Raw genomic sequence first — 23,035 nt, forward strand, 5'->3', positions numbered from 1 at the left:
TAGGCCTAATGGCAAAAATTATTATTGTTGTCACAATTACTTTCAGATTATTTACATCAAACATAATTATCAAACTATATCAATTTTCCCCATGATTGCTTGTGTGTTGTTATTGTTTATGAAAGCAATAATAACAACAAAATTTATCCTTTCAGTATATGTACTTTCCCATCATAAATCACAGCGCTAGAAAAAGAAAACACAAGTGTAAGACTTTGTGGACAATGATATCCACTAGCCTTTATCTTCACAAAAAACAGGACATTATGTAATTACTTAGGTCACTAAATCAAAGAAACATATATCAATGTACACAAACAAATGATTCAAGATAAGAAAGATAACCCTTACTCATTTTTGGTAAACATGTTTTTTGAGTCACAAAATTATGACCTAATTTGCAGCCAATTTTGTAATACTGTACAAGTAATGTACCACGAAGTACTAACTAAAGGGAATAACAGTAACAGTAATGATATTTGAAAAACTGAATAATTGTACATGGAAAGAATTACAAGATGTTAGTAGTAGTGAAAGGGAATGAATGCTTCACTAAAAGCATATGTTAGTTGTGCCTAACAAAGTATTGAAAATATAGATAAGACTTTATCTTTAAATTTTTTAACATTATACATCAACTACCAGTAAACTGATAACATGATAAGCTGGTGATATGAGATGAGATAAGATACAGGTTCTACTATCAAATTCTTCTATCAATGACTTTTATATCAAGTCTTGGTGATCTGATTCATTTCAGGTCTGACAAATGTTGAAAATATCTAAATTGACTATTGTAAGTACATGCACAGTAACTACAGCATTTATGGTTGTAAGTGTTTTTCTGAAAAGCAAAAAATGAGAATAATCCTGTGAATGTACATAAGTGGTATCACTTACCTTAGGAAAAAGTGTGTGAAATATATCGTATTAACCAAGGAAGTATTTCAAGATACAGTACTAAAAACGTGTTATTTAAGAAATCCCAATTCAATAAAAAGTGATATGAAAATTCCAGAAAAAAATTACTTCTCTGAATAGTGTAAACTGTGATATTTATGCAAGTTCTGTACTTCTACAACTCAAAATCTGATTTCTACTAAAATAAATTCAAAATGATTGACCACAATGAACTTATTCAAGAAATGGAGTACATTGAGAAAATGCCCCGGATGGAGAGGATAAAATTAGCTGGCAAGAGACGAAAAGATCAGTTAATAGCCCACACAAAATGGATGAAAACAGAGGACATCACTAACACAAATAAACATCACTCAAAAAACAGAAAAAGAATTAAATTTACGGCGGACTTGGAACTAATGGACATTGCTGCAAGAAATGACCTGGATGAAATGAAAGATCTTTTGAAAAATGGTTAGTTTCACAAGCTTCTGTACATTCAGTTTTGCACATTGCATATAGTAATGTAAGTTATAGCTATTTAATAGCCTTTGTCATAGTACCATACAATTTGGCAACAAATATTTCTAAAGAACTACTGTATAATTGTGAATTGTAATACTTGCAAACATATTCCTAAGTACCTAGCCAAAAAGAAATTCTCTAAACTGATTGACACAGAAGACTATAAAAAATGCATAACCAATTGTTAAGATCACAAAAACATTCAAATCATTTATCAGATGGTTTTTAGATTAAAAATTACAACAGTAATCGGAAAATACATTAGTAACAAACACTTTAGCTACCTAGATGATTATTCACAACTACAGCTTAATAACTTAACTTTCAGCTGATAACTTTTATTGCATCACACTTTTTCAATATCATAATTCCCTCTTCAAGTCTTTAATGACAAATACTGATGTAATTGTTACTCAAAAAAAAAAAAAAAAAAAAGATGCTATGAGATGGTAGACTCATCCAGTGGAGACAGAGGTTCTACCCATGACCTCTTACCTCACAACTGACATAGCTTCAACTTCCCCAATCATCTGAAAACCTCTTATTTCTGGTGTTCTTCCCTTTATACTTTTCAAATGTATCACTACCTCTACTCATACTTCTGATTAGAAGTATTTTGAATGCGCATTTAATTTCACTTCATGTATCTTTTTCTTCTGAGAGGGTTGTTATCGAAAGTAATTGGCTAGCTAGTTTTAGGGTTTTATAATAAATGGTGACATTGAGGCCAGTGAGTCACATTTTCTTTAATAATTCTTCAAAAACCCTGCTCATCTTCTTGGAGCTTTCTAAGCATAATGATCTCAAAAATACATTTTAGGATTTTCTATTGTTTTTTGGGGGCTCCTACGCATATACAGTTCAAAACTTTTGTCCTTTAAAATAGGGATATGTCTTCAGGGCACGTATCACACTGCCTGAGGTTGACCCCGTAGAAAACGGAAAGAGGGTAAAATGGAGTTTTCATGATAAAACAAAGTTTTATGAATACTTACCTGGCATTTATATATACATAGCTAATAATCTCTATTTCGGCAGAATTTTTCTAAACTAGGCAACCGCCTTGTGGTGGTTGGGTGGTAACACCCGTTAAAGGGTGGTAGGAGGAATCATTCCCGTTTTCTGTTCTTCAGTTAATCTATGCCCGACCTGTCTCCTGAGGGGAGGTGGGTAGGCCTTCGAATGTATATATAACTGCCAGGTAAGTATTCATAAAACTTTGTTTTATCATAAAAACTCCATTTTTATGAATAGAACTTACCTGGCAGTTATATATACATAGCTGATTAACACACTTGGAGGAGGGTGATAGACAGTAAATATCGTTGGGGAAACAACCAAAAAAGCTGTAGGATAAATAAACACCTTGATTCCTTACCTGCTAAGGTAGCTGACTTCAAAGGTTCCTGCCTCTTGAGTCGCTTTCCCTTAGGAGTGTCAGCCAGGATGTGACCTGCAGTGCTGAAAACACTCAATCGAGTCTGTCAACGGGGGGAGACCAACAATCTGACTAGACTTCAGGACTACCTATTGCCCAAAATAAAAACTGCAACCTTACCAAACCAACCACCTAACATTTGCAAAGTAGATAAAAATTATCTAACTAGACTGAGGTAACTGTACACAAGTCGAAGTCCTCAGACAACCAATAAAAATACACCAACCTATGCACAAGTTAACAAAACTAAGGTTGAGGGGAGGTAGTAACTCCTTTACCTAATACAGAAGCCGTAGCTACATATGGGCCCAAGGTATAACATTTCTCATAATCCACCCTCACCTCTCTGAGGTAATGAGAGGCGAACACAGAGTTGCTCCTCCAGAATGTCGCATCCATAATTTGACGGAGCGACATGTTCTTGCTGTAAGCAAGCGAGGTCGCAATGGCCCTCACTTCGTGAGCTTGCACTTTTAAACGTCCGAAGTGTTCCTCCTCACACAAGAGATGCGCTTCTCTTATTACTTCCCTCAGGAAAAAGGACAAAGCATTCTTGGAAAGGGGCTTCTGAGGATCTTTCACAGAACACCACAGGGAGCTAGAAGAGCCTCTCACACTTTTTGTGCGAGACAAGTAGGTCTTGAGGGCTCGTACTGGACAGAGAAGCCTCTCTTGCTCTTGACCCACTAGGTTGGTCAAGTTAGGAACCTCAAAGGTCCTCGGCCAGGGCTTAGAAGGGTTCTCGTTCTTAGCGAGAAAGTCTAATCTCAAGGCACAAACTGCCCCATTCAGATTGAAGCCTACCTGTTTTTCAATTGCATGGACTTCACTAACTCTTTTAGCTGTTGCTAAGGCCAAAAGAAAGAGGGTCTTCTTGGTAACCTCCCTAAGGGGAGCCTGTGAGATGGGCTCAAATCTCTTGGTGCACAGAAATTTAAGAACCACATCAAGGTTCCAAGAAGGGGGCTTTAACTGGGTCTGCTTGGTCGTCTCAAAAGACTTCAAGAGGTCATGTAAGTCCTTATCGCGAGACAAGTCCAAGCCTCTATGCCGACAGACGGAAGAGAGCATACTTTTGTACCCCTTGATAGTGGACACAGCTAGCTTAGCGTCCTGCCTAAGGTACAACAAGAAATCCGCAATCTGGCTCACAGAGATAGTGGATGAGGAAATCTTGTGCTTCCTACACCAAGCTCTAAAAGTCTCCCACTTGGACTGGTAGACCCTCTGCGAAGAGACCCTCCTCGCTCTGGCGATAGCTTTCGCAGCTTGCGCTGAAAAGCCTCTCGATCTGACGAGCTTCTCGATAGTCTGAAGGCAGTCAGATTGAGAGCGAGGGGGTTTTGATGATATCTCTCGAAGTGGGGTTGTCTGATCAGATTTGGACTTGCAGGGAGGCTTCTTGGAAAGTCCATCAACAAGTCCACCACCTCCGTGAACCATTCCCTCATCGGCCAGAACGGAGCTATTAGGATCATCCGTCCCGAATCGAGGAGGGCGAATTTCCTGACTACCAGATTGATGATCTTGAACGGGGGAAAAGCATAAGTGTCCATCCCCGTCCAATCCATCAAAAAGGCGTCTACTGCTATTGCCTCCTTGTCCGGAACTAGGGAGCAATAGATGGGGATCCTCTTGGATGAGTTGAAGGCGAAAAGATCGATGAGGGGTCTCCCCCACAGCCTCCAGAGACTCTGACAGACCTGCTGGTTGAGGGTCCATTCTGTGGGAAGGACCTGCCCTTTCCTGCTGAGCATGTTCGCCCTCACATTCTTCTGTCCCTGAACAAACCTCGTCAGCAGGTTTATCCTGTTCTCCTTCACCCAAAGAAGGAGCTCTCTTGCTGTCTCGAACAGAGACAGAGAGTGAGTCCCTCCTTGCTTCCTGATGTAAGCAAGAGCTGTGGTGTTGTCTGAGTTGACCTCCACAATCTTCCCAGACACCAAGTCCTTGAAGGCCTTTAGCCCCAGAAAAATGGCCATCAGCTCCTTGTTGTTGATGTGCCATCCCAGCTGAATTCCTTCCCAATAGCCTGAGACCTCCTTGCTTCCTAGTGTTGCCCCCCAGCCTGACTCTGATGCGTCTGAAAACAACACTAGGTCTGGGTTCTTCTTGTGTAAGGAGATCCCTTCCCCTAACAAGGTTGGGTCCAGCCACCACTTCAGAAGAGTCTTGACTTCTGTTGGAATGGGGAAGGAAAAGGAGTCTTCCTGCATCTTTCTGTTCCACGTCTTCGAAAGAAAGTGCTGAAGAGGCCTTAGGTGGAGTCTCCCCAGAGAGACAAACTGTTCGAGGGAGGATAGAGTCCCCAGCAAACTCATCCACTCCTTCGCTGTGCATCTCTTCTTGTCCAGGAAAGTTCTGACTTTTACGAGACACTTGGTCTGTCTTTTCTGAGAGGGAGAAGCCCGAAAAAGAACTGAATTCAGAACTATCCCCAAATAGAGAATAGTCTGATTCGGTCTGATCTGAGACTTCTCCCTGTTGATGACCAGGCCTACATCTTGAGCCATCATAAAAGTCTTCCGTAAATCCTCCAGACATTTCTCCCTCGATCGTGAACGAATCAGCCAATCGTCCAGATAGAAGGATATCCTTATCCCCTCCTGATGCAGCCAACCTGACACATTCGCCATTATCCTGGTGAAGACTTGAGGAGCCGTGCTGAGACCGAAGCAAAGAGCTCTGAATTGGAAGCACTTGCCCTGCATTACAAATCTCAGGTACTTCCTCGAAGTCGGATGGATGGGGACATGGAAATATGCGTCCTGCAAGTCGAGGGACACCATCCAGTCCCCTGGACGTACTGACGCCAGCACCGACTGAGTCGTCTCCATGGAGAACTTTGTCTTCTCCAAAAATACGTTGAGAGCGCTGACATCCAGGACGGGTCTCCATCCGCCCGAGTTCTTGGGGACCAGAAACAGGCGATTGTAAAAGCCTGGGGAGGATAGATCCCGAACCGGTTCTATCGCCCCCTTGTCTAGCATTTGGTCGACAAGGTCTATTAGGGCCTTCTGTTTCCCCGGATCTGAGTACCGGGCTACTAAGGCCAGCGGAGCATCTGCGAGAGGAGGTTTTTTCAGAAAGGGGATCTTGTATCCTTCCTTGATGACTGAGAGGGACCAGGTGTCCGCCCCTCTCCTCTTCCAAGACTGTCAAAAACCTGACAGTCTTGCGCCTACTGTCTGGAGGAGACGAACTTCATTTTCTGGAGCGAGGTCTGAAAGAACCCCTGGTAGATCTTGGTCCTGATTCTTGCCTTCTCCCTCTAAAATCTGGTCTTGAAGTAGTCCTGCCCCGAAAGGGCTGCTGGAATCTTCTTTCCTCCCGTTTCAAAGAAGAAGGCGGGGGTGCCAAGGGCTTACGAGCAGAACGAGATAAAAGGTCTTGGGTGGCTTTTTGGGCCAGAGAAAGCGTAATGTCATTAACCAGGGACTCGGGAAAAAGATGTTGAGAGAGGGGGGCATAAAGAAGCTCAGACTTTTGTGCAGTGGTAACAGACCTAGAAGCAAAAGAGCAAAGCAGAGCTCTCTTCTTTAGGACCCCAGCTGAGAACAGCGCCGCCAACTCATTCGCCCCATCTCTGAGGGCCTTATCCATACAGGACATAATACTGGTAAGGTCCCTAGATCCTTCCATCTGGTCAGTTTTCCTTGCGAGAGTCCCAAGCGACCAGTCTAGGAAACTAAAAACTTAAAAGGCTCTAAAAACACCTTTGACGAGATGATCCAGCTCCGACATCGACCACATGGCCTTGGCTGAGTTGAGAGCATGCCTTCTAGCAGAGTCCACTACACCAGAGAAGTCACCCTTGGAGGAGGAAGGCACTCCCAGACCCAAAGGTTCTCCAGTTGCATACCACATACCCACTTTTGAAGCAAGACGAGCTGGTGGAAACGAGAAGGAAGTCTTAACTGTTTGTCTCCGCTCCTTCATCCAGTCATCAATCTTCGTGAGAGCCTTCTTTGCGGAGATAGACAGCTTCATCTTGATGAAGGCCGACTGTTTCTTGGCCTTCTTTCTGTTAAATTGGGACTGAGGAGATTGAGGGGCAGCAGGTTGAAATTCCTCTCCAAAAAGTTCAAGAAGGGAGCGAGAGAGAACTTTGTAATCTCCCGCAGCGTCGGCAGGATTATCATCGTCATCAGAAACATCCTCGAGGTCCTGATCCACATCTGCAATATCCTTCGAAAGAGAAGAAGGATCCTTAGAACCCGACAAGGGCAAATCAAAGGCATCATCCTGCAAAAGACGGGTTGCATCCTGGAGTCCAGCGCTAGAAGAATCCTTGGGACAAGAGGCAGTATCGTCCCGAAGAGGCAGGGTGGTATCGCCCTGGGACCGAGAACGAGAGGCAGAGTCGTTCTGATGTCGAGAGCGAGAGGCGGTATCGTCGTGGCGGCGAGAACGAGAGGCGGTATCGTCGTGGCGTCGTGAACGAGAAGCGGTAACGTCGTGGCGTCGAGAACTAGGGTCGGTATCGTCGTGAACGAGAGGAGGTATCGTCGTGGCGAAGCGAACGAGGGGAGGTATCGTCGTGGCGAAGCGAACGAGAGGAGGTATCGTCGTGGCGAAGCGAACGAGAGGAGGTATCGTGCTGGTACCGTGAACGGGAGGCGGTATCGTCTTGGCATCGAGAACGAGAAGCAGCATCGTACGATAAGGTATCGTCCCGGTATCGAGAACGAGAAACCGTATCGTCCTGGTATCGCGAAGAAGTATCGCCTGGCGAAAGCACACATTCCTCATCCTGGCGTAGAGAGGGAGAAGTTTTCTTTAAAGAAGAACTCCGTTCTCTCTTAGAAGCAGACTTCTTAATCGGTAACGAGTCGTCTTTACGTCTGTCAGACTGGGCGTGAGGGCGGCTAAAGGCTTGCACTAAAGTCAAAAGTTGTTCCTGCATGACAGACATAAAGGATTTAGCAACATCAGCTGGGTCTTGCGGCCCCGAAGGGGGGGGCTGACGAATAACACTCGTAGAAGGGGGAGGATCTTCGGCAGTAGGCTTCGCCCTTTTCACAGGCACGGAGTCGAAATCATCCTCCGACGGACAAGGTTCATAACTGCTAGAACCGGGAGAGAAAGAACAAGTAGGTCTTGAAGCTTCAAACTTCCATTTACGTCTGGACGAATTCGGAGAAGAAAACAACACATCCGACACGTCTTTCCCGTGACGGTCAAGAGCAGCCTGGGAATCGACAACAGGACTGTCTGAGGCGACGGCTGACCGAGGGTACATACCTCTCACCCCCTTTCGGTCATCGACATACCTTCTCCCTTGGTCCTGGGAGCTTGGTAGAGGTCTAGGCCTAGGGTAATGACAGGTTCGGTCAGTCGCCACCTCCACTGCACTAACACAAGCACTTTCACTTTCCTTACCTTTAAAGGCCTCCAGTTATTCCTTAATGGCTTTCAACTCGGCCGCCAGGCTAGCGTACCGAGGGTCATCCGTAGATACGGAACCTGTAGGAGGTGCAGGAGTTACTACCTCAAGGGAAGGATCAACTTCCAAAGAGGAGTCAATTATAGGTTCAATAGATAAATCTACACTAAGTTCGTCTTCCTTACCACTAACAGACTTAGACTTAGACCTAGAAGCTCTCCTAACTCTATCGAGCTCTAGCTTACGCACATAGCGCTTCATAATTAACCAATCTTTCTCATCCAAAACCTTACATTCCCCGCACCTATTATCAAGGGCACAAACAAAATCCCTACAATTAGAAAAAACGGTGTGAGGGTCTACCGCCATTTTCGGTAGTCTCACCTTACATTCCTCATTCGCACAGATACGGTAATGACTCTTTTCACTCATAATGAAAAACAGCAAAAAAGCTAAGAGAAAACAAAATACACGATCGCCAAAACCCCAAATCAGAGTACTTCACCAAAAAAGCAGACTGGTAAGAAAAACTCTTAATGACGGACCAACGTGTTGTCGATCCGGCAGGCAGAGATGAACTGAAGAACAGAAAACCGGAATGATTCCTCCTACCACCCTTTAACGGGTGTTACCACCCAACCACCACAAGGCGGTTGCCTAGTTTAGAAAAATTCTGCCGAAATAGAGATTATTAGCTATGTATATATAACTGCCAGGTAAGTTCTATTCATAAAACTATATAAAAAGCTGGTCGGTTAGGTAGAGTTACCTCGCTTCTCTGTCCGGCAACTTCCGCACCAGTTTGCTCAGTACCGTATCCCTTTTCCTCAGGACCCAGTTCGTAGCCACCGACAGAGACTGGGATGATAAAAACTTAAGGCCTTGCCTCCAGAACTAACAAGATCCCTCAGCATGGCCTGATTGTCTGGGAGGGAGAGGTCGTGGGATGCCTGAAACCCCACCAAAACGCAAGACCACCAATCTAACCAGGAGGACACGTAGACCAGGTCCTATGCCATGTCCTCCATCATAGAGGCTTCTGACGGGGAAAAGCACACGGGGGCAGTGGAGGCCCTGTCTTCCGAGGCTCCCTGGTTCAGCGCGGTCACCGCTGCTTCTACCGCACGAGGACCACCGTGATGCCCTTCGGGAACGTAAAAACGTTTCTGGGATTTCAGGCCCGGAAGAAGCTTGGAGGAACTCTGGCTTCTGGGGGCCTCTGCTAGTCCTGCTAAGTACAGTACTCATCTATCTGCTCCATCTCCAACTTCACGTCTTGAGCGAGAGGGAGAGACAAAGAGGGCTTTTGTTGTACCGGGCTGTCGATCATCCTGGACAGTCCGGATAGTACGGCCTTTGCAGCTGAGGGCTTGGGTTCATCCAAACGGTGATGCCTCCGAATTAGGGCCAGAACCTTACGGTAGGAGGAGATGTCGTCAGACGAGCACTCCCCTCCTTCAACCAGGTCTTTCGTCACCAGTTCCTCCGTACGGGGGTACGCCGTGACGGTGGGAAAGGCAACGCCCGACGAGCCTGCCAGTGGTATGGGCTGCCCCGTCACGGGGCATCCGTCATGGGAGTACCAACGCCCGACGAGCCTGCCAGTGGTATGGGCTGCCCTGTGGGGACGAAGGCATCCGTCATGGGAGTACCTTGTTCCACGGGGGGGCTCCGTGGATGGAGGATCCATGCGGACCGACGGGCGCCCTTGGTGCTTAAGGAAGGCCTCCAAGGTGCCCGTGGTCGACGCTAAGCCTTCCTTCATACTCCTTATATCCTTCCTAAGGGAAAAAGGGGCGGAGGCTACCATTGGGTTAGACACTACACGGGGGTCCCGGTTCGACCCCTCTTGCCGGGCAGCTGGTCCGAAGGAGGAGATAGGAGGATGAGACACAGAAGGCGAGGCTCTAGGGAGCCACCCGGAAGCGGCCGCGGCTGTGGTAAACCTAAACAGCTCGTTCCGGGGCACTGTGAAATTCACCCAGTCCTTCGACTTACTCCTCTTCGCTTTCTTTTTAGAGGACTTCGACCTTTTCTTACCATGCCTCGAGCGGGAACGAGACTTCTTCTTGCGGGATTTTTCCCTCTTCCTCTTGCTAAGGTTCCTGTCCCCATCCTCTGACGACGAAGACGAAGAAGAGTCCGATGACGACGACGATGACGAGGATGAGGACGAAGCTCTCCGACCGCCCGACACGTCCAAGACTGCGGGGGGAAATTCTCGTCGTTTCTCAGGTGTGGGAGGATGCAGAAACACGGGGGGTAGCGTAGCCGAGGGAGCCGGAGGGGACCGCGCGAGCCCTTTACAGAGCCATTGCTCCACATCCTCTTCTCCTCTAACGGGAGACCTGAAGGGAGTCCTAGGGGCCACCCACGTGGTGGGGTCCGAAGACGACGAACTACCTTTTTCCGTGTCTCCCTCGGCGGTTGACGCACCTGAAACACGCCACGAGGCAGGGGAAGTATCTACACTCGGTCTACCCCACATAGGATCTTCCGAGGAGACAGGACCTGCGGGCACCAGGCCCTCGCCTCCTACCCACACTTCCGCACTACACTCAGGCCCCACACTGGACACTTCCCCCACAGGAATATCAGACTCTTGGGGAAGGGCAATGGGCCTCTTCCCCGCAACGGACTTACCTCGTCCCCTACGCTGGGTAGGGGAAGAAGGACGGCAGCTATGGTCTGCCGAGACGTCTGGCGAAACCACAGGCGAAGATATGCTGGAGTCCTTAGGCGACTTCTTAGCTGCCTTCTTTTTCTTCGTCGCGAAGAGCACCCACTGGATCTCAGTCCAATTAGCACACTCCGGGCACGTAGAGGTAGGGGAACACGCTTTCCCCCTACACGTGGAGCACAAGGAGTGGGGATCAACCTCAGGCTTGGAAAGAAAAGCCCCGCCAGACTTCCCAGCCACAGGCCCAGGGTAACGACGAGGATGCTCCATAACGCAAAGCTAACACACCAAGAGACACAAGGATGTAAAGGGAAAGTGAAATGGAAACACGTGGGTAACACGCGGTAAGCACAAAGGATCGGGGGACACAAAGGGTCGCACAAGGTAAGAGAGAGTGCGGCGAGATGTTGATCACGTCGCGACCAGAAACTTTCTGGCGATTCGACCTGAGCTAGCAAGCTGCCCGACCCCGGGTCGCCTCAGGGCACGTACCACACTGCCAGAGGTTAACCCCGTAGAAAACGGGAAGAGGGTAAACTATACAAAAAGCTGGTCGGTTAGGTAGAGTTAACCAGTAACTCCTAAGAAGGTAGTTCTAGGTAAGTAACCGTGTTGGAACAAGTACATTTTAGGATTTTCTATTGTTTTTTGGGGGCTCCTACGCATATACAGTTCAAAACTTTTGTCCTTTAAAATAGGGATATATCTTCAGTGGGGCTAGAAAAGCCCCTGAATTGTTAACAAGGTACTGTAGTTAGTTAACAAGCAGCTGTGTGAGGGAGAAGGCCTGCCCACAAGTCTGTCACATTATAGCCATTTTTGTCTTTGATTGCATTTCACTGTGATAAGTGTTGGTTTTTCATTTTTTCCTTTTTGTGAGCATTCTCGCTTGTAAAAGAAAGAGCACTGAAGAGTATGCAAGTAGATAAGTGAATATTGATCCTATGAAGATCCAAACCATTCAAAATCTAATTTGTTGTGAACCTTTGCAAAGGTGTGACTGTAAGCATAGGGCCCCTTTTGGAGTGCTGTTCATGGTCTTCCAATCACGAAGACAATAAACGCAGAGCATAACTTGCCTTGCTTCATGATAGTTTCTCTGCCTCGGGAATAAGTTACCTGTTTTGGACAGTTTCGTCCCACCTGCTTGGCCGATAGCAAAAATTTCCTTTCTGCAAGGTTACCTGGTGCTGATAAGTGTTCCTCAGATGGTGATCCCTGTGTTGTAGTGTTAGTAAGTATTCCCAATACTTCCCTTGTAACAAAACAATCCCTAGTGTAATGGTTTGTGTTGCAGTGGAGGAAGCTCTTGTACTTTCTGTCTAAAAGGGAGCAATGTCAAAATCAGTAATCAAGACTATGAATTATTTATGGAGGAAGGATAGTTGGTGAGAGGTAAGTCATCCTCTCTCTTCCTCCTCTACTAATCTTTTCAACCTACTCCATCTCCTACGCTAGACATTTCTTCATTGAAAATATGACAAAGAGAATAGTTGTGTGGAAAGGCCTTTTGCTAAAAGTTCCTAGGGACTTATAGTGACCACTCTCTTCCCTAGGTCAAGTGACAGTACTCACCCAGTAACTGGTACCTTTGAAATCAGTCGAGCAAATGTGATCAGACGTTACAATTACTGTTGCTGAACTGGATGCAAGTGAGCAGTCATACTTGGATCAATCATCAGCACTGTAGGTCAGGAGAGTGCGAGAGTGTATACGCCCACCTTTCTTAATTCTATTGTGATAAGGAAAATTGACCCTTAACCTGATGCGTGGTCTGTGCTGTATGGAACTTGCCCACCAAAACGTACCTTCGGAGTCGGTTAGCGATCATGAGCCTGGTGTAAGTGGACAGCCAAAGCTATTTCATCAGTTGCAGGTGAAAGATCATAACCAGACTAATCACCAACATTGTAAGGTAGATGTATCATTCATAATATGGGTGTCATTTACGCTGCTCATTGTGCCATTATAGAGCATAATTAATGAATCCCAAATGCCAACAGGTATCTGTGGAATCAGTCAGAGACCGTTATCTTGGGTTAAACATACTATTGTTTATTGTTGAGCCACTAGAGTTTTCTCACCAACTGGTAACTTTGGGGTAGGTCAGCAGCAAGGTGAGATCAGTGCAACAGTGACTGCTGTTTAGACGTGTATCAGGTGGTCAATCTTTCTGGACAAAACACCAGCCCCTAGGCTATTGAGGGTAATGACACATCATATGAAGCTCACCCACTACTCCTTTTCCTTTTCCCTTTCTGATTCTGATGATCCTTTTCAGAAGTTGTAGTAGTTTAAGAAGGCCAGTTGTAAGTAGTTCAGCACAACTCTTCAAAACTCCATCTCTATTTTAGGGAAGGTGGATGGCTCCTGGCTAATCACCAACCCCTGGTGGAGGGCTTGACTACCCTGATTGCCAGGCTTCCTTGAGATGCATGGCTCTGTATGGGGCCATTCATTCTTTCAATTGGCTAGTGTTGAAGGACTTTGGGTACCCTCCTTAACTTTATCTACCTAGATTGGAGAGTGCTGCTCTCTTCTCTGTACAGGACACTTTGGCCTCTCCTCGAAGGGGTTAGTACCCCTTGTCCGTAGGAAGGTTACCCTCATCTCTGGGAGGTTTAAGAGATGGTACCGTTCGGACTCTGACCAGAGCCAGGAGGCTGAGTGGTACAGCATGGCCAAATCCTCCCTTTCTTTGATGTATCTGGAGGGAGAGTTCAATTGGGGGAACGGCCGACAAGATCGACTACTCGGCGAAGATTCCATTTGTCAACCGTCCTCTTGGGTCTGTCTCCTATCCGGGTCTTATAGAGACCCCCGAAATAAGGGGGATCCTACTCCTGCTCCCATTCATGCCCCAGAAGAGTGTTGATTCGAAGGAATCCAATAAAGAATGATGAACCCGAGTGAAACAGTGACTTAGGAGACGTAACTACTGCTCGCTGAAAGTGCATCTCGTAGAGGGAAGACTTCTGTCATCCTCCTCCTAAGATCCCGTCGATCAGCAGAAAAAACTTCTGTATGACGGCGATAAACATATAAAAGGGTAGTTGTCTCTGATAAGGAAGCTGGGGTATCTCTCGAGATTTACTTCAATCCTCCGATCTTGGTAAACTCTGGGTGAAATCTCGATGTTAATGTAGGTCATCCACCGAGTCTGTTAGGATCAGTCCATTATACGAAAGTCTTCAGAGAATGAAGACGATCCTACCAAACTAAGATGTTACTAGGGTAAAGCTCCTCGTGAGAACTGCTAGATGGTCGAAGATACTTCCTCGATGATGGCATTCTGGAATCTAGGAGAAAGAGTCCTAGTGGTTGAATGTACCCAGGAAGTCCTTTGGACTTGCTGCTTGTTTGACTATACTGTATGCCTTTTTCTCGTTGAACAGTTTGAAAAAATTAACCTGTTCCAGGAGAAGAGGAATGAACTGGAGAAGAGGTTCAGAGACCTTGATGAAAACACGTCATTCTGCACAATAACGAAACAGCTGAAACGAACGTCTGAGTGGATGTTCGGAAAGAGTAGGTAAGAAGAGAATTGTCCTCATACTTCCACAGGTTGGAGAAAAAGAGAAAGTGTATTCTCTAGTAGCTGAGCTGTAAATTCTCAATGATGTCCACAACATCCCTCTCCCAGCCACGACCAAAAGCACAATTGCGGTGGTGTTCCCACGTAGTAATAGAAGCTTTGCAGATAACCAATCTGCTTACAGAAAATTATACTCAACGGAGACAGCCATCTGCTCTGTTGTAAATGATATGTTGGAAATGATGGATGAAAATATATGTGGTATTTTAATATTACTCGATCTTATTACTACTTTTGATAAAGTTCTGCATGAACTGCTACTAAATGACCTATGGTTCATCGGCACTGAAAGTCAAGCTTTCGAATACCTAATAGACTACTTGGTTGGTGGAAATTACTGTGCAAATTGTTAACTTATTCATCATATGAACCTTTAAACAGAGGGGTCCTACAGGGAGAGTGTACTTGGCCCAATCTTATTCTGCATCTATACTATCAGTCTATCAAAAATACTACAAAGCCACGGTGTGAAGTTCAAACTATTTGCGGATGACACACAATTTTACTTCTCCATAAATGATAAAGACGACACTACTGAACCTCTAAACTGAATCCTTAATAGTGTTAGAGAATGGATGACAATTAAACAATTAAAATTAAATGAGAACAAAACTGAGTTCATGGTGGTGGGAAAGAGAAACACTGTGAAGCTTGGGTAATATTCAAATAAACATAAATAATGTCTCGGTGCCGATATCTAGTAAAGTTCATGATCTAGGCATATTTCTTGACTGCAACTTGTCTCTCAAGGCCTAAATAAATAATGTAGTAAAAACTGCTGGTTATCATCTAAGAAATATGGTAAATTCGTAGATAATTTGTATTTTTCCTAACGATACAAACCTTAGCTATTTATTTAGGGGTATTACTTTCTGCGAAGCTAAAATGATGAGCTATTAAAATTTAACGAGGGTTAACTAACCATACCACTAGTTAGAAGGGGTAGGGAGAGTAGCTTGTTACTGCTCCCACTCACACACCGGTGATTTAGCTCAATTTGCTTGAAGGGGAAACTTCAAGGGGGATAGGGCTGGCGGGCAAGTTTGTATAAATAGCTAAGGTTTGTATCGTTAGGAAACATGTTATTTTGATAATAAAATAAATTTTTGAATATACTTACCCGGTGATTATATAGCTGCAACTCTGTTGCCCGACAGACAACTCTACGGTAAAAACTCGCCAGCGATCGCTACACAGGTTGCGGGTGTGCCCAACAGCGCCATCTGTCGTCCAGATACCCAGTACTCAATGTAAACAAAGACTCAATTTTCTCCTCGTCCCACTGCGTCTCTATTGGGGAGGAAGGGAGGGTCCTTTAATTTATAATCACCGGGTAAGTATATTCAAAAATTTATTTTATTATCAAAATAACATTTTTCAATATTTAACTTAGCCGGTGATTATATAGCTGATTCACACCCAGGGGGGTGGGTAGAGACCAGCAATATATGTTTACACTTTTATGAGCTAAGAGTTTTTATTTCATTTTAGAAGTTATCAAAAAAACAAAAACAAAATAAATAGGTACCTGGTAAGGAAGTCGACTTGAACAATTTCTCTGCCTTTTAAGTACGTCTTCCTTACGGAGCCTCGCGATCCTCTTAGGATGCTGATCGACCCCTAGGATCTGAAGTATCAAGGGTTGCAACCCATACAACAGGACCTCATCAAAACCCCTAATCTAGGCGCTCTCAAGAAATGACTTTGACCACCCGCCAAATCAACCAGGATGCGAAAGGCTTCTTAGCCTTCCGGACAACCCAAAAAACAACAATAAAAACATTTCAAGAGAAAGATTAAAAGGGTATGGAATTAGGGAATTGTAGTGGTTGAGCCCTCACCCACTACTGCACTCGCTGCTACGAATGGTCCCAGTGTGTAGCAGTTCTTGTAAAGAGACTGGACATCTTTCAAGTAAAATGACGCGAACACTGACTTGCTTCTCCAATAGGTTGCGTCCATTATACTTTGCAGAGATATATTTTGCTTAAAGGCCACGGAAGTTGTTACAGCTCTAACTTCGTGCGTCTTCACCTTAAGCAAAGTTCGGTCTTCCTCACTCAGATGTGAATGAGCTTCTCATATTAACAATCTGATAAAGTCTGACCAAGCATTCTTTGACAAAGGCAAGGATGGTTTCTTAACTGAACACCATAAAGCTTCAGATTGGCCTTGTAAAGGTTTAGTACGCTTTAAATAGAACTTAAGAGCTCTAACAGGGCATAAGACTCTTTCTAGTTCATTGCATACGATCTCCGATAAGCTGGGGATATCGAAAGATTTAGGCCAAGGCCGGGAAGGCAGCTCATTTTTGGCTAGAAAACCAAGTTGTAGCGAACAAGTGGCTTTTTCTGACGAAAATCCTATGTTCTTGCTGAAGGCATGAATCTCACTGACTCTTTTAGCCGAGGCTAAGCATACCAGGAAAAGAGTCTTAAGAGTGAGATCTTTCAGGGAGGCTGATTGTAACGGCTCCAACCTGTCTGATATGAAGAATCTTAGTACCACGTCTAAATTCCATCCAGGAGTAGCCAAACGACGCTCCTTGGTGGTCTCAAAAGACTTAAGGAGGTCTTGCAGATCTTTATGTTTGGAAAGATCTAAGCCTCTATGCCGGAAGACCAATGCCAACATGCTTCTGTAGCCCTTGATAGTGGGAGCTGAAAGGGATCGTCCTTTTCTCAGGTATAAGAGAAAAACAGCTATTTGAGCTACAGAGGTACTGGTCGAGGATACAGAAACTGACTTGCACCAGTCTCGGAAGACTTCCCACTTCGATTGGTAGACTCTAATGGAAGAAGCTCTCCTTGCTCTAGCAATCGCACTGGCTGCTTCCTTCGAAAAGCCTCTAGCTCTCGAGAGTCTTTCGATAGTCTGAAGGCAGTCAGACGAAGAGCGTGGAGGCTTTGGAGTACCTTCTTTACGTGTGGCTGACGTAGAAGGTCTACCCTTAGAGGAAGACTACTGGGAACGTCTACTAACCATCGAAGTATCTCGGTGAACCATTCTCTCGCGGGCCAGAGGGAAGCAACTAACGTCAACCTTGTCCCTTCGTGAGAGGCGAACTTCTGCAGTACCTTGTTGACAATCTTGAACGGTGGGAATGCGTAGAGATCCAGATGTGACCACTCTAGGAGGAAAGCATCTATATGTATTGCTGCTGGGTCCGGGACTGGAGAGCAATAGATTGGAAGCCTCTTGGTCAGCGAGGTTGCAAAGAGATCTATGGATGGTTTGACCCCAAGTGGCCCAAAGTCTCTTGCACACATCCTTGTGGAGGGTCCATTCGGTTGGAATTACTTGCCCTTTCCGACTGAGACAATCTGCTATGACGTTCAAGTTGCCTTGGATGAACCTCGTTACTAGGGAGATGTCTTGACCTTTTGACCAGATGAGCAGGTCCCTTGTGATCTCGTACAACGTCAGTGAGTGGGTACCTCCTTGTTTGGAGATGTACGCCAAGGCCATGGTGATGTCCGAGTTAACTTCCACCACTTTGCCTCGAAGGAGAGACTTGAAGCTTTTCAAGGCCAGATGTACTGCCAACAGCTCCTTGCAGTTGATATGCATGCTCCTCTGACTCGAGTTCCACAGTCCTGAGCATTCCCGACCGCCTAGTGTCGCGCCCCAGCCCACGTCCGATGCGTCCGAGAAGAGAACGTGGTTGGGAGTCTGAACAGCCAGGGGAAGACCCTCTCTTAGGTTGATATTGTCCTTCCACCAAGTCAGACAAGACTTTATCTTTTCGGAAACCGGGATCGAGACCGCTTCTAGCGTCTTGTCCTTTTTCCAGTGAAAAGCTAGATGGTATTGAAGAGGACGGAGGTGTAGTCTTCCTAGTGACACAAATTGTTCCACGGATGACAGCGTCCCTACCAGACTCATCCACAGCCTGACTGAGCAGCGTTCCTTCTTCAGCATCTACTGGATGGATAGCAGGGCTTGATCTATTCTGGGGGCTGATCGTCTTGTTGTTCAGCAACGTCCTCATCAGAGGGTTCCTCATCCGAAAACTGATGAGGAAACGGCAACGGAGTGGGCAACGTCTGGCTCGCTGAGTCCGGTCGCACTGGTGGATGCGTGACGGAGCCGGATGCAATATCATGGAACTGCTGCACAGTCTGTGAACTGTCAACAACCATGGGTGCGCGAGGAAGCACAGCGTCAACCCGAGACTGTCTAGACCGTCTGGGTTGTGCAGTCAACACCCTACCGGGTTGCTGAGGTTGACGCACTGCGTCAAACAAGTCACCTCTGCTGGTTGTTGAACGTCCTGAACGTCAACAACCACCTCCGAGCGTCGCTTAACGTCAACGTGCGGCTGGCAACCCACACTGGGTCGCATCGGTGGAGGAACCACCTCAACTGGCAGACGCGAGTAGGTTACCTCAGCGTCAACAGGGCGCACAACCGACCGGTTGGAAGGTTGTTGGCCAGAAGGTACGGTAGCAACCTTCTCCGCATTAAAGTCCTCTATCAAGGACGCAAGCTTGGACTGCATGTCTTGCAGCAAAGCCCATTTAGGGTCTACGGGAGCAGGTGTGGCAACAGACGGGGTTAGCGACTGAGGCGGTACCGTTTACCATCCCTGAAAGCCTTGTTATGCGTGACATAATTGTACAGCAAAACTTCAAAGGCTCGAAAACAGCTGTGAAGTTGACCTGTAAACAACTTGGAGCGTCTCCTGGCCAGGCGCCAGGGAGAGTCTACGAGAATTGAGAAGTCTATCTGGGCAGAGGCATGAACTCCCAAGCCGAGAACTTCTCTCGTGTCATATCAGACTCTCGCTCTATAAACCAGTTTAAAAGAAGGGAAAGCAAAGGCTGTATCCCCCAAACTCCTCCTGGTGAAAAACCAGTCGCCTAGCCAACGTAAAGCTCTCTAGGAGAGCGAGAGAGCACTAGCTTAAAAACAACGGCTTCGAAGTAGCTAGGCCTAGTGTAAGCTCTGACGTTTAGGCGAACGAGGAGCAGCAGTTACAAAAAGATCCGGACAAAGATCCTTAAAAAAATCATCATGATTTAATTAAAGTCCATAGGAGGCTAAGCAGCTTTAGGCTCCACTCTATCTGACAGAGTCCTCAAGGGAATATCAGTAGTAGGGAGAAAAGCAACTTCCTCATCTACAGGAACCTTGTCCGATAAAAGCTGAGTCTCAAGCAAGGGAGAGACCTACCGTAGTGGCAATGCTTTACAAGCAGAGTCCACACTCACTGGTGCATTAGTAGCGGACCAGAACGCAACGTCATGTAACTGCTTGACAGTCTGTGAACTGTCAACAACTGAACTGTCAACCACAACAGGTGCGTGAGGACGCACAGCGTCCACTCGAGACTGCTTTGACTGCCTAGACTGAGCAGTCAAAACAACTCTAGAATGTGGAGGTTGACGCACAGCGTCAAAACAAGTCAACTCCGATTGTTAGTGAACGTCTTGAACGTCAACAGGAGCATCAGCAAGTGGCCTAACGTCCAAATGCGGCTGAAAAACCACACGAGACCGCATCGAGTGTGGTTCTAAACAACCTGACTGACGTGACTAAGCTACGCCAACGTCAACAGTAAGCACAAAGGAACGTTAGGTTGGCTGAAAGCCAGGATATCGATGAGATAAACGGCTAGACTCAACGGACTAATCGGCAGAATAGTCTTCCATAAGGGAGGCAAGCATATACTGCATGTCTTGCCATACAACCCATTAAGGATCAACGGAAATGGTTGTGGTAAGAGACGAGGGTAACGTCTGTGACCGCAACACTTTGCCTACAAAAAAAGACTCTCGGAGTCTGTGTTACGCTTTTGTTAGGCGGCGAGCAGTTATCTGATGACTGCATAGGGTCAGAGCTGTCCTAATGGTTGTAACCAGGACGCTGGACCTGTCCTGAAAGGACTGACTTTCGCTTAAGGGCTTCGAAACCTTGTGACAGGTTTCTTATGCGAAAAGCCTTCGGATGACGAGGAGAAACAACGTCTCTCTCGTCTTATGGTAGGGGAGATCTTGGTAAGATACACCCGATACCATAGAGGGAAAACGTCTGTTCGTTGGTCAAGGCCTCTCGAACCCATAAGTCGTTTGACATTACTTCTCCCCTGGGCTTGGGAGCATGTAAGAGGTCCCGGACTAGGTGAACGACAGGCACGAACAGACGAACCCTCGGACGCAACACTGTAACACTTTGCGCATATCACTTTATCACTTCGATTTTCTGTTTTGCACTTATTTCACTGAAATCGAAACTTTTACTGATTTCTACCTGAAACACGCAATTCTACCCTTCATTAAAAGGTAGTAATTGCGAAATCGGTCGTATAATGCAAGCTCATTAATACCAGCAAAAAACAGAAAACATATTTTAAGATAAAAAAATCAGTGGCTGGGAAAGAGACTAAACACTAGTTCATATAACTACGTTTTCAATCTCTCACCGCACATAGCCTGGGGACGAGAATAAAAAACTAAAACGTTTTATCCTTCCTCCCCGTACAGCGACTAGGGACGAGAGTAACTCGAGAACAACGTTACCCGCTTGAACGGAACGTTTTCTCTCCTCTCTCTCCCTCCGTCTCTATCTCTCTCTCTCTTTCTCTCTTGATTTCGCACCTAAGAGAAGAGCCCAATTATATTTCGTCAAAAAAACATGTTATTTGACTAAAGGAAAAAACTGAAAGGTTTTTCAATTAAAAAGTTCCTTTAAAATAGAATTTAAAACATTTAAGCTAAGAAAGAATGAACAAAACGTCAGAATCGATTTACTCTTACTGCAAAGTGAAACCGTGATACACTCTCTCTCTATCGTAACGATAGAGCGCATGTTGAACGTCCTGAACGTCAACAACTGCGTAGCATAATTAAACTAAACGTTAGTTCATCTTTGAAAACAGTACGAAGACTATCAAAGAAATTCTTTCATAAAATATTACATTTAAAAAGTTTTAAATCCTTAGCTCTTTAAAAGCTAATTACGATATAAAGGGCTCAACGTTGATTAACTTCGGTTTCCAAGTTAGGACCGCCTACTCTCAGGAAAGGTCTAAATAAACAAAACATTAAAATTATTTTTATATGTTTATAATAAATGGAAAGTTAATCGAAGAGGCCTAATAAAGGCGGAGAGATATAAAATATATAGAGGAAAATCTATAACGTGATATAATTACTAAAAGCCTAAACACACTTCCGTCTAAGGGAAGGGTCGGCCATTTAAAAGTGAAAGAAAGTCCATACTCTCTTTGTCACCATAATTAAATCTATCCAAAACGAGTTCAAGATTTAAGATGAAGATAAAACACCTGCATAGCGAAAGCTCAAAACTAGAATAAAGTACTTCACCAATTAGTTGTGAAAAAAACTCCAGTTTAGCAACAGCGAGTAAGTACGTCTTGTCGATAGCTCGACAGAGAGAAAATTGAGTCTTTGTTTACATTGAGTACTGGGTATCTGGACGACAGATGGCGCTGTTGGGCACACCCGCAACCTGTGTAGCGATCGCTGGCGAGTTTTTACCGTAGAGTTGTCTGTCGGGCAACAGAGTTGCAGCTATATAATCACCGGCTAAGTTAAATATTGAAAAATATAAATTATATACAAATTTGTCATTTGTTCCTTAACTGGAATACTAACCTACGCTATTTATTTAGGGGTGACTAACACATTAGGAAGGGTGGACGTCCCTGCCAATCTGGCTTTTGGCTTTTACCCGGGGGCACCTTATCTGAATATGTTAGTACTCAAAATAATGGGTCCTGTGCCTCGCTAAAACCTTGCTACGGAAGGTCTAAGGCCTACGCAAGCTGTGTTGAAATATTTAGAGGTGTGACCGTAAAGGTAAACTTATTCCAAGTCTTTAGGAGGAAAAACTGTTGTAACATGACAAATTCGTAGATAATTTATATTGATGCTAACTATACAAATCTTAGCTATTTAATAGAAGTATTACTTTCTGCGTAGCTGAAATGACGAGCCATTATTTTTAACAATTGTTAACTACCCACACCACTAGTTAGCGGGGGGTAGGAAGGGTAGCTTGCTACCGCTCACCCTCAAACACCTGTGATTGAGCTCACTTTGCTTGGAGGTAGGACTTCAAGGGGGATCAGTTTGTATAGTTAGGAAAAATACAAATCATCTAAGAATTTGTTATTTGTTCCGTAACTGGAACACAAACCACACTATTTAATAGGGGTGACTCACCCATTAGGAAGGGTGGAAGTCCCAGCCAATCTGGCTTTTTGGCTTTACCCGGGGGTTCCTTATCTGAGTGTGTTAGCACTCAAGAAATAAGGAGTCCCTGCGCCTCGCTAAAACCTTGCTACGCAAGGTTCGCGGCCTACGCAAGCTCTGTGTGAAGGTATGTAGAAATGTGACTCGTCCTAGACAGTTGTTCCTAAGTTCTTTAGATGGAAAACTGTGCGCTAGGACTTTCCCAGTACCACCTCGTCAGGGTATGGGGGTGCAACAATATCAATCTTAATACAGTACTAGGTACACAAGGGAGCATGGTTTACCTGCAGTG

General features: G+C 45.3%; 2 protein-coding genes across 2 annotated transcripts in view; one reads left to right on the forward strand and one right to left on the reverse strand.

Annotated features, from left to right (window-relative positions):
- The window catches only part of LOC137616452 (cation-dependent mannose-6-phosphate receptor-like), a 144,041-nt gene that overhangs the window by 89,510 nt on the left and 31,496 nt on the right, over positions 1-23,035 (reverse strand). The gene's annotated exons all lie outside the window — the stretch shown is intronic.
- Positions 725-23,035, forward strand: part of LOC137616451 (protein phosphatase 1 regulatory inhibitor subunit 16B-like) — a 35,915-nt gene continuing 13,604 nt past the window's right edge. The window contains exon 1 of the mRNA XM_068346227.1: positions 725-1,374. Coding sequence (XP_068202328.1) covers positions 1,116-1,374 — 259 coding nt within the window. The 5' untranslated portion in view covers positions 725-1,115. The remainder of the gene's footprint in view (positions 1,375-23,035) is intronic.

The sequence above is a fragment of the Palaemon carinicauda genome, chromosome 22 (genome assembly GCF_036898095.1).
Source record: "Palaemon carinicauda isolate YSFRI2023 chromosome 22, ASM3689809v2, whole genome shotgun sequence".
Lineage (NCBI taxonomy): Eukaryota > Metazoa > Arthropoda > Malacostraca > Decapoda > Palaemonidae > Palaemon > Palaemon carinicauda.